Source organism: Pocillopora damicornis, chromosome 8 (genome assembly GCF_964200805.1).
Source record: "Pocillopora damicornis chromosome 8, jaPocDami1.2, whole genome shotgun sequence".
Taxonomy (NCBI): domain Eukaryota; kingdom Metazoa; phylum Cnidaria; class Anthozoa; order Scleractinia; family Pocilloporidae; genus Pocillopora; species Pocillopora damicornis.
The window spans coordinates 4637665-4650359 of NC_142677.1; the positions used below are offsets into that span (position 1 = coordinate 4637665).

Here is a 12695-nt window from a genome sequence, read left to right on the forward strand (position 1 = left end):
CTGAAAACGCAAATACTAATGCAATATCAAAGATGACTCGTGGCTAAATTTAGGATTTTATACTAAGGCTAATGATTGCGGTTTATAGATATATTCCCGGTGAGTTATTTTTGAACACAACATGGAAGTAATCATTCAAGGTATTTGTTAAGAAGGAATTAAGAAGCTTTTTTCTCACGATTTCGCGAGAGCTTTATCATTAGAAGTTTACAACGCAAATATGCTGTTTTTTTTATGATATGTAAATTATTGTAGAAGTTGGTAAAGACAGAACCCTATAAAACGCCCTAGAGTGACTTGTCCCCCTCCCCCCTGTTTGACCAATTATTGCTCCTTTGTGTTCTGGCCGCATTGTTATATGGGTACCGTGTGAAAGTCTGACAATTATTGGGCATTTTTTTTTTCGTTTTTGTAAAGAGCTCTTAGTTTCAGCAAGCAAATATTTGTTTCTTTACCGCCAATGAGCCAATATCTGTAAATCCAGTCTCGTTAAAAGGTTGTTAATCTTAGAGCTTCGGTAACAATGGAAGCCAATTGGAGATCACATTGTGAATCCCACGGTTTAAACAGGAGACAATATGTATTCACAGTTTATTTAAATATCTTCACTAATGGTGTAATCAAAAACACGCGAAACAACAGTATGGAAATATCGATTAGTCGCTTTAGAAGCTTTAATGAATCAGCTTGAAGCGGTGGACTTTGAATTTCTTCATCCAGAAAATTCATCGCTGGAATCTTCTGTGAAAAAAGACTTGGCTTTTTAACAAGCCGGAAAAATGTCCTCGACAAAGGAAGGCTAAGCTTGAGCGTCTTAAGATAATGCAATGCACTTCCTTCAAAGAGTCGCGTTTTTTTTTTTTAAAGATCGGGTTGAGCGGTTTGCAGAATCGTTCAAGTTAAAAAAAAACCACAATGCCATTTACTAGTTGGGGCGCTCCGAACCATCGTTCTCCTAAATGTTCAGCAGGCACAAAGTAAAAAATTGTTGTTCAATATTTCACTGGGCATTAATTGCTTTGTTTGTGTCACAACCAAAAAAGGCCGGCTCTGCTGGGGTTAAGAAGTGGGTTACTCAGTGAGAGATTCTTGGAGGATTTTTCTCCAAAAAGGACCACCCAAGAGATAGAATATTATTGCAGTTTGCAAGTCTTTGCCAGATCGACAACACTGCTTTAAACAAAGTGGAGGTTCCTTGAGCCACCCGCCATGAAAAATAACAAACATAACTGTGTTTTGACAGGAAATTATAGTGGAGGTGATGAATAACCCTTGTTAGTGGCAACCGCAAACAAAAGAGGCGTGGATGTTAATTAACACTCCTTTAATCACCAGAGAATTTGATTACAGAGCTGTTTCGCTAACTTCCCCGACTTCTTCGCTTCGGTAGCCGACTTAACAGAGCAACGCTGATCAAAATATTTACAAGGACGCGGAAAAATGTAGTTTTTTAAGGGCGGTGATCTCTGTACTCACTGCCTACGTGATGATATGGTTGTCTCGGATGGAACGAGCGTTATATAGCCAGCTCAACTAAGCCACAGATAACACAATACAAGGGCCATTATTGCGTGTGTATTGATACACGTAGAGCCAATCGTATTTCATCATAACAATCGTGCTCTTCACTACAAAAGCAAGCAACGGCAAAGTGCCCGCAGAATTTCGACAAACTCTACACCAGCAACATCCTTTGAGAGAAAGCGTACCATGATTTCGTCAACCGAAGTTGGATCTTCGGCATTCACGCCCGTGTCACATCCCAAGTCGCCAACTGGTGAAGCTGATGAGAACAGAGAAGAATACCAGTGGAGGAATCGCAACACAAACTTGCCATTTTCTCGTCATTTTTGGTCTGTATGGGGACCGTACTCTCCCGCATTCAGTCCAGCAGCTATGGATCATGTTTTGAAGCCTTCAAGCCCTCCACTCTGGCCCATGTGTTCGGCATTTGGAGGTCCAGGCTACCCTTCCTTTTGGAAGGAACGCTTTCATCAGTTCAGATTCACGTCGTGTTCTGACGAAGAAAAGCCCAGTCAGTCATACATCGGACTTATCGCTGAGGCGATCTTAAGCTCGCCCGAAGAGAAACTTATTCTGAGTGACATTTATAACTACATCCTGACACATTATCCTTACTTCAGAAACAAGGGCACTGGCTGGCGAAACAGCATACGTCATAATCTGTCTCTAAACGACTGCTTTGTCAAGGCAGGGCGCAGTCCTAACGGGAAAGGCCATTTCTGGGCGATCAGCTCCGTTTACTATGATGACTTCAGACGTGGTGACTTCAGGAGGAGAAGAATACAGAAAAGATCACACAAAAGCCGTAGAGCATCGAGTGAATCCAAAGAAGATGTCGTTATCTGCAAAGCAGAGAGTAGCGAGGAGGTTGGAAAAGTCACCGAGGAACAGGATGAATTGGTCGTCGAGTGTTCCACAAATGAATGCGACGAACAGAAAGAGGAAGAACCCACCACAGAGAAGATTGAAAGCCTTTGCCAAGAAAAGCGCAAATCATTTGACATGGCCAGCTTACTTGCACCTGATAGAGGACAACGCGAGGGAGGATTTCTTGTGCCTGTGTACCCACGGCCCTTCGACCCCAGCCTTGTGTACAATGCGCGTTATCCGACGCATGCAGGTGAATATGTCTCTCCTTCGCCGGTGTTTGAACGCTTCCACGGATCGGAGCCAACAAAGCTCATCTTTCCATACAATTATAGACTTGCTTGTTAATTCAGGCATTTGAACTCTTTCAAGAGCCAGTTTGCAATCGAAACAAGTCCTTCGAACGATGAACTCTTGGTCTCACGAAAACAGCCTGGATTTGGCGTAGAGCTGTCATGGTCGGTCACATAGCCCGAAATTATTGACTGTTTAATCAGAATTTTTAACGATAACAAAACAGTGTTTAGAAGAACTATATAAAAAGAACACTCATGAGAGATTATTTCAGAGTTTGAGTCTATCTATTATATTTTAGCGTCGTTTAGAAAGAATAGGGGGAAAAATGAAACGATTGTAAAATATTCTATTCCAAAGTATTTGACTATGTCAATCTGAGGGATTTTTTTCCTGTTTTAGGAAAGTGATTTTATCTGAACTCATTGCAGTATTTGTAAATAGTTTCTTTCGAAGGAAAGGAACTTGATAGAAAATTAATGTGGAACACACAAAGGAAATGATATATTAGTGATTACAGATTTGATAATTCACTCATTCAGAGCAAGAAACTGGTTAACAACTCATTTGCAAAGCTTTAAATACTTTCGTGAAGAAAATTTGTTGTTTCATTTTTGGAACTAAATTATTTCGTTAATTAAGGCAGAATTGTTGAAACTTAAATTTTCCGTAGATGCTTTTTACCGAGCAATGAAAGAGACTTTCTATAATTTTCATCTGCGAAAGTAATGGAACGTATTAAAATATTTAGGCTGATATTTTTTCAAATGCAAGTGAAGGAAGTCACTGCGTTATTTTAACTGGATGCATGTAGACGATCGTCCAGTCATGAGCTCGCATGTTTAGATCGGTAAAACTTGTGAAATTGCATGGCTTTATCGTTGAATAAACACTAGTATATGTTTAATTGCGGTTTCCCAATTCATTTGTGTTTTCCTCACGCATTAATCGTTGCTTAAAACACATTTCAAGGACACTTCGCGAACTGTAAAGTCGTTGGATTTGAAGTCTCAATTCTGGCAAAACAGAAAGATACAGAAAAGAAAGTAAGCTATTTTGGACTGTAATTATCTTGATTTCAAGTTGAACTGCCCTGGACGTTACACAAAGGTCTTCCTTTTTTAATTTTTTGGAGAAGCATTGAGCCTTTATTCGAAAATATTTCGTGAATTTCTTAGAGTTGTTTTGTTGTATAAGTGAAAATTAATAATACTGCAGTTGATATGCGTGTTGAAGTGAAACTGGATATAAAATATTTTGTTTCTCTTTCAATAGCTTCCAGAGTATTATTTGAGTTAAAAGTCTATAAAAACATCAAAATAGAAACTTTAAGTTAAAAACGGAAACATCTTGCGCTGAAATAGGCTTCTAAGAGAACTCAATACGCGATATTTAGCAAGTATTTTCATAGTGCATGACGAGAAATGAATTTTAGCGCGAATTGGTTGTTCAAATATCAGGGATTAGTTGTATTTGATATATCAGATTGACGGTAAGATATTGTTTATTAGCAAGTTTCAACAACCAAAACAGTTTAAACAACATGTAATTGGCAAGTTTGGCCTCACACAACGATTTTATCATTTATTGAAGATATGTGTACTGTAAAATATTGACCCAAACTGGCCATTATCGTGAATTGAAAGGCACCAGATTCATTCTTTTTTTAAAAACGCTTTTGTTCTTTCTCGTCTTTCTCGAAGCGTATTTGTTCTAATATACTTATAAACGGACAAAGGATTAACAGAAAAATGATTAATTCCCATCAAAGCAGTTTAGAATAGAAATTCCGGTTGATTTTCTCTACACGAAATCTTAGGATGACTAGCAGAAAACACACACAGAAAACGAAATCACTCCAAGACAAAACCGATTGTGAACACAGAAAAATAAATTATCACCCATAAGATTTACTTATTTTGAGGGGATATAGCTTCAGTTCTGACCAATGTAAATACATTAATGGCTTTTGACTAAGTCGCTTACCAAGAATGATCTAGCAGTAAAAACAGTATTTACTGACGTACTTTTAAAAAAGACAATAGTTTCTTCAACAGTTGACTACCCAAATGTCTCCAAGAGAACACTCCGGAACTTAAATCAGTGTTTAACCAATGCATTGGGTGTTACTTGTAATACGAGTAATGAATGGTGTAAAATTTTAATTGAAGGTCCCATGGAAAGATTTCCAGTCTCCACTTGAAATCGTTCCATCTGTACATTATTATGAAAGGAAACAAAAGATTTCTAACTACGAACAATATATCTGACTTTGTACCTCATTGTGAAATGCTCGCTACTCAGTTAAACAGATTTGAAAACGTTTTTCAGGAACTTACACGTGTTAGACAGACGGAATTAGATCCAAAACCATTATGCCACTATGTAAACTTAAAAAAAAATGTCAGTGCTACGATAAAGTGATTTTTTTCGAAAAAAATTTCGTTTCGTTTCGTTTCGATTTATTGCGCATCGTGAATTTTACAATTTTTCCAATTGTGCTGCTACATAACAAATCTGTCATTTTCGCACGCGTTATATTGTCTTTTTATTTCCTTCTTTTATTCCAGCAATATAAAGGCCATTGTTTCAAAGTGACAAAAACTAACTATATAAGAGTTATAAATCAAATGACACAGCTTTTTTAATTATATCTGAATAGCACGAGTTATGGTAACTAAAGAAATACAAAAAATGTAAAAATAGACTGTCTCAAAGAAATGTAAATTGAACTGATTTTGCATAGGAAAATTAACGAAAAAAACTGAAAATTTTCCGCATTATTTCACGAATTTACCCTCAGATAAAACAATATGCGTGTTTTATTCTGTGATTATACTATACATTTTTTCTGTATAATCATTTTCGTGTCCTTTTGTTGAAAAATCTACTATATCTTTTTACTTATACGCAGTTGTGGTTGCCATTTTTCTTCATAACGTCTAGCAGGCCAATCTATGAAACAAAATTCAAGGCAAAATTTCAGCTCATTACAACAGATATCTAGAGTGCCAAGATTGCAAATATATTCCAGTTAAATATGGTTAACCTCGATGGCCTTCGTGAGCTTTATATCACCGCTGAGACCCGCAAGGAATGCAGTTTATTTCATGAATTGTTGTGAAATTATCCGTAAAGACTCAAAAATATTAACTGAGTTGAATGGATAAAAATAAAGGGCAATGGAAAAAGTCACTCTGATAAAAATCAAACGCAGTAGGGAATACTAAAAACATTTAGAACGAGAAGGGAATATTTATTTTACGTTTTGGTTGCGACCAAAACGGAAACCAGCTCGAGCCTTAAAACAGTGCGACATGCAAACGAACAATTTAGATTTTGATCACATTTTCTTAACCTCCTCCGAAATAACACAGCACTTTAACTTTTCCAGAAACTAACTTTTGTAACTAACTGTTTTTAAATTTTTAAAATATTTTTTCTTCATTATTATTAAAAAAAAAAAAACTGTTCGGTATTGAAAGCTACTTGATTGCAATGGACTGAAACTAAATTTCTGGTTACAAATGTTCGCTTACGAGTATCTGGGCGGCAAAAACCTATGACTATATTTCGCAACAAAAATCCCAGTATGTAAAGAATTAAATAAGTGCTGAAGTGTTGATACAACAGGCGATCGGGTGCTCTTAATACTGTTATAAGTAGTGCATTAACTGTGGTATTCAATCGTACCGCTCGTTCCTTCTCCATTATCATTAACTCACTTCCCCACAAATTTCCTGTTTTGATAAAGCAATTAAGTGCGTCACCACAGCTTACCTGGTCGCAGCTTTCAACCCTCGATTACCTTTACAGCTTTTTGCCGTCTTTTGTTTCGAAAATTTGTTCATTAACGAGCTGAGTGCCTAGGAAGCGTATGATTTCTGTTTAAGTCTTATTCCTTGCACAAAAACCAATATTCGCTAATGGCCCAAACAACGCAGATTATATATTGTCCTTGGGAAACTTTCCCAGCCGCAATCTGGTTTAAATCTTTAGCTTCTTTTGCATGCGATGAACAAATAATTTTTGCTTGATTTTTTCTAGATGGTGAAAAGGAAATTGAATCAAATCGGTGACGCTGCTTTGAAAAAAAAACTAAATTCAAGAAATTCGAATGGATTATTCCTAGGTTTATATTAAACTGATTAAATTGTACTGGATTTAATGTTTTTCTTTTTCCCTTTTTCTAGCTTGAGCAAAATACAAGGTAAAAATTCTTCCAAAGTTCTTCTCACTGTAAAAGGAAAAACCCGGCAGAGACTTAAACAGCATTTGAATGCCATGTTTTCAATGCTTACCTCAACCTCTCATTTATTATAATTGTTACTAGGACTAATTCCTTGAATGACTTCAATCCACACCCTCAAAAATATCCGGGAAAATAAAGAAAAAAATCATATTTTTATGCGAAAACCGCTAAACCACTGCACTTAGTTTTTACATTTTATTCTGCTTTAAATGTTATGAAAATCACTGCCTTTTTGCACATGTTTTACATTTCATCACTTTTCTATTTAAATTTCATGTTGATTATGCTAAATGGAATTGTCAGTTTAGAGATATCGAAGTGATCGGGTTACGGAGATGCCAAAAAAAGTACCGATATTCTCTTTTAAGTTGCAAATTATTAAATTTATTTATTCATTTATTTATTTGCAATGTTTAACCAGGATGGCCCAGTTCAACTGTAAACTGGTTTAAATGTGGGTCTTCTCAAAAAAAAATTTATGACTCTTAGCATTCGGTATATTTTGAAAAGTCTTGGCATTCGATGAATTTCCTTATAAACTTCATTTGGCAGAGTTCCATAATTTCTCTTTCTTTCCTCGTCGTTTTGTGGCAAAAACAGAAGATTCTGACTTTTTTTTGCAAACGGAGCCAAGACAGAATTGAAATCCTTACAACAAGAACTCAAGGATGGGATAATACCAAACGTACTCATTCTGTTTAACATCGCTCATTACTGTTCTGTCGATAAGTATAGATTAATTCATAACAACATTTCCACGAATTTCATGTATCTACCTGATAACTTATTGAGCTGTTGATTTTTGTGCTTTATTTCATCGACGAGTCGCAAAGAACCCGACAGTCTTCAAAACAAGATCATAACATTCACAGAATTTCATATTTTCTTTTAATAATGAAGTGATCGAGCGACGGAAGACAGCTCTTAAAAAGCTAAGTCTGGAATTCCAAAACTTTCCAGCAAACTCGATGATTTCCTTACAGTCTACGCCGAAAAGAAGCAAAAACCGAAACCTTCTTTGATCTATCCGCCAAACCGACACCTAAACAATGACAACAGCCGTCAAAATTTACAAACAAAACGTACACATCGTCAACGAAGATTTCTATACAATAATATTTATACTACATAGCTGATATTTTGCAAGGTAGCTTGTTGTTAATTTAAAAATATATTTTTAGAATTTCGGCGGGACTTGCTTTGACACGTTGGTATTGCCAACTTTGAACGAAATTCCCTCCACAATAATAAGCCAATCAGAAAGCTTGATCGGTGTCTGTATCTCTGCTTGAGAGTAAAACGTGCTGCAATGCAATATATTGCACAATATGGCCACGCTCTTTACAAAACATACCTTCTATTTGTTTCGAAAGATACCTAAGATCTTAAACACTTCCTTTAGTTCCAGATAAAAGTGACAGAGTAAATTAAAACCACTTGTCAGTGATGGCAAAACACGTTGATGGAATGCGCCAACATTCTCATGGCTTATACGCGGGTTTTTTATGATATTCGTTGGTAATTAAAAATAACTGCAAACATTCCTTTGTTTATTTGTAAGTTGTACTATAAAGCAACGCCGGTGTACCACGCATCGACACGTTTCAGGCTAAAAATAGCTTAAGAGTTTATAAAACGTGCTCGAAATAGCTTGTGATACTATCCCACTTTTATATGTGGGAACACATAACTTTCTCCTAGTTTGGAATTTTCACTGTCTCTGTAAAATCATTCCAGCTGAGGCCAGTATTCTTTATCGATAAATTCGGCGATTTCGGAAGTTAAAATCTTCGTATTGCTTTTTGAATGACACTAATTGTGTCATCTTTAAACCATCAGGAATTATATATTGATATATTTTGCGTGAGTTTGTGGGGAACAGTTACATAAATAAGATTTAATTACACTATTATTTATGTAACAATTTAAGCAAAAACACCAAAAACAGTGACCATTACGGTTTCAATGGAGACTTGGAAAGAATCCTGTCATTTGAAGTCTAAAGATTTTTCTCAAGAATTTTTTAAATGACTTTCGTAAACAGGTTCTTTCATCACAAAACTCAATTTCTTTTCATCTCGCTTTTGTTCAGGAGTGCCGTTATTTGAGTAAACAACTGCATTCAGTGTGATTTACCTCACTGACTTGAAGGACGATGATGATGCCAGCTAATACATCGAGAGTGAATGACCTTGATTTTCTGAATTTATGATCAATGAGTGGTCGATAATACCATTTCAAATCTAATACTCAAAGAAGCCAGACATTTAACTGCATTATTTCTATTTCACGAATCGGTGGATTTCCACCCACAATTTTTTTCAGATCTTTATGACAAATAAGATACAGTTTGTAACAAGATTCCAAAGTAATTAATGATATCTAAAGAATGTTTTAATCTGCAAATGAAACATGAGCACAAGGCTAGGAAACCATCGCTCGAGCATTTATGAAAAATTCCTTTACACTTTAAAAAAACCGCTAACATGAATTGCGCCACTTAGTAAAAATAGGATCTTATGTATTTATATTAGGAAGCCAATCTTTGCTACTCTTATAATTTGCATAAATTTTCTTTCTGGGTATTTTTGTCTAAAATAGTTGCTTATATCATTTTGAAAACCTTTTTACTGAGAATTTGTAAATTAAGCAGTTTATTAAACTATTATGTATACTCCTAAAAATAATTTATTCTTCAGTTCGCTATATTTGTTCCTTATAACTGGCTTTCCTATGGGTTCTTTTCCCTTCCGCTTGTTTAAAATTTAGCTCAAGAACACACCCACGACACTCCACACTAGCTAACGTTGCCGCCTCGTTTTTAAGGTTATCTATTAAATATCTACAACCAATCTCTTGTTTTCTTGTCTGCGCATGGCCTGGGGAGGAGTGGGGTGAGTCTAAGTGAGTAAGTCTAAGTTGATGACGTCAGGACTCGCTCAGGACCGGGCGTGTGCACTTGTCAAATTATTGCCTATTGTCGCTGAACAACTAAGTCTGAGCGATGGTACCAGGCAGAGTGCAATGTGTAAAGAATATACTTGATTTGCCATCTTTATATTTCGACTGAAGATTTCATCTTTTCCAAAGATGAAACTTGTACAATTGTAAACAGAAGGAAACTAGAAAGTATGCCAAGATTAGGAGCATATGTGCGTTTGAGTTTCAAATTCTGTAATAAATTTTTTTCTAATTATCGAGATAATGTGAGAGAATTTGTTATGTTTCTATTTGTGGCTGCCATGGGCGACCAACTTTCAGTAATGAATACCAACAGTTTTTAACACGACTTAGTGATACATTCTATCTCAATAATTTCAGATACCAGTTGGTAGGATTGGTTAAAACTGCAAACAAGATATCGAGCGAAAACCTGTTACAATTTAAATTAAATTAAATGTACCAAAACTAAATACACTTAGGAAAATTACAACGAAAATAACGACGAAGCTCTACAAAATACCAATACTCACATTTGTTGCGATGCTGAAGAATTACAGCTGAATTACTGCGAAACGGCTGCACGACGTGCCGTACGATTAAAAATGATTGCAAGAAATATAATATGAAATATGTTCGCAAGCGGACTTACTGAGTAAAACTAACAACTTCGATAAACAATACGTTAAATACTTGCTACGTTACGCAACGTTACCTTACACAGCGCACGCAAAATTTTTAATGTAATCAGTGTCGTTTGTATAAAAACAATAGACAAAAGAAAAAGACGTTTGTGATCTACACTAATTGTTTGAAACTCGAACCCAGTCCCCTGAATGTTGATTCGTTTAACATGATGACAAATTTTTTTTACGTGTTCTTTTATGTAATTGAAATATTCATTTACAATGGAGTTTTAATTAAAATTACGTCTTGACATGTTTTTTCAATAAATATAGAAATCATACATGAATCAAAGTCATGTAGAAATCATTGAGTCAAACTTTTGTAATTATACGTTGTGCAGTTGTACTTAAAATATCTCTTTCAAAAAATATTTCTTAATGAATCTAAAACAAACTGTCCCTTTGTATAAAGGGGGTAAGTTTCTAAAGACACTGTGGTGCTGCGTCAGTGGGAGAGTATAACATGTAATTTTAGTGTTAACAACTAAGTTGAAAACGTAAATCGACCACCGTTAAGAGTTTAAAGGCTGACGTGTCGAGCGTTAGCCCTTCGTCAGATCGCTCTAAAGAAGATTGAACGCTTGAAATGTCAGCCTTTAAACTTTTACGGTGGTCGATTTACCTGTCCCTATGTGAAAACTACCCAACTCCCTAATGTTAATCAGCCCAGATTCTTGGTACCACGTGCCAAAGGAGAAAACGAATGGATCAAAGGCAAAGTGACGACAAACAATAGCTAACATAAAAAACAATAAACATACTGCTGTGCATTTGGAAAATTATAAAATCCAACCGCTTGGTTACGTTTAAATTTTGTTATTGAAAATGCGCTTTTTTGTGTGTGAATAACAAGGCTCGCTCTTCGCGATAGAATAGGTAGTTTTCGAGCCAAATTGAAATATAAACTCAAAAAGTGCGGTGTCATAAATGCTATATTGTGTGTGTACGTCATGTTCAATAAAGACTATTACTAAATTTTTTCAATACTGTTTGTTTGATAGGTTCGGTCATGAAAGAAAATCTTTTATATTTCATTGTTTATATCATAGTGTTTTTGCTCTTATATTTACAAACAAATCTAAACTGTTAACTGTCGGATTCTTATATTTTTAAAAACATAAATTGCTCAGAACTTGAAAGTAACTTGAAAAATGTCTTAAGTTACAAAAAGTACTAGAAAGATATAGAATATATCTAGAGCAAGACAAGAATTTACCGCGAGGTCGATCAGGCAGACGGTTTGTAAGGTGTCAGCTAAGAAGAATAAATATTAATTTTAGTGTTTAAAAAATCTTTCGTAATAGGCTTTGGTCATTTGTCATAATATCATAAATAGTCAAACTAATATAGCTTTTAAAAAAAAGGGGTTTTCGACAATGAAGACTTCGGTGTTGTTAATTTTACAAAGAAATCATACTTGAAGATTCTCTTCTTTTAAAAACACTCTACGCTGTCTGATGAGGTACTTAGATTTAGCATGTAGACTTGGAAACTTTTCAACTATTTTGAGAGCTTCGCCTTACGAAATAACATTTTTCACTGTCCATTACGAAGCTTATTTTTTTTTTTGAAGCATAGTATTCTTTACGGGTTTAAAGTGGTTCGGAATCATTACCTTCGCCCGCCGTCTCTGATGGGCGACGCAAAGTTCAAACAAAATATTTGAGTTACCGGCGACTTTCGACTGACACTACGTGAAACGATTTCCAAAACAGTTGTTACGAAACCGAACTACTTGAATACAAATTTGTCGCCACGCCTTGTTGACAGCAAAACTGATGCCGATACAAACAGTGAAAAACACTTCGGTTGTTTGATTTTATCACTTAAAAAGCATACCGCCGTTTTTGAAGTTGACAGTTTTACGCGCAGACAATTCAAAGCATTAAAAGTTTGTTGACAAATAGTGCGCATGGTTGCCAACTAACAGTCCTGAAGGAATTACAGATAAATGCAATTACCTGCGCACATCGAAGGGCATCATTCTCATGAAGACGTTTCATACTGAGAAGCAAGAAAACTCAACATCCAGTCAAACACGCAGAAAAAAGAGCAAACTGGAGGAAGAATGAGCGCATGCGCGCCATGTTAAAAGTCCGCGCGAACTTAACAAACAAAAACTCGCTAAAAAA

The 12695-nt window shown here is 35.7% G+C and overlaps 1 protein-coding gene and 1 long non-coding RNA gene across 2 annotated transcripts; one reads left to right on the forward strand and one right to left on the reverse strand.

Moving 5' to 3' along the window:
• The first annotated feature begins 1010 nt into the window (after positions 1 to 1010).
• LOC113685919 (uncharacterized) lies at positions 1011 to 3592 on the forward strand. Its single transcript, XM_027203503.2, has one exon. It carries the CDS (start codon positions 1711 to 1713, stop codon positions 2737 to 2739), a length of 1029 nt encoding a protein of 342 aa, XP_027059304.1. The 5' UTR covers positions 1011 to 1710; the 3' UTR covers positions 2740 to 3592.
• Positions 3593 to 5225: 1633 nt separating this feature from the next.
• Positions 5226 to 6590, reverse strand: LOC149041067 (uncharacterized). The gene is made up of 2 exons (XR_016179470.1): positions 6466 to 6590; positions 5226 to 5640 (listed from the first exon to the last, which is right to left on the reverse strand). It is a non-coding gene; the product is annotated as an uncharacterized LOC149041067 (long non-coding RNA).
• Between the last annotated feature and the right edge of the window lie 6105 nt (positions 6591 to 12695).

Bases quoted from the DNA above. Each gene is read 5' to 3' on its own strand.
- LOC113685919 (XM_027203503.2), top strand. From the start codon at position 1,711: ATGATTTCGTCAACCGAAGTTGGATCTTCGGCATTCACGCCCGTGTCA.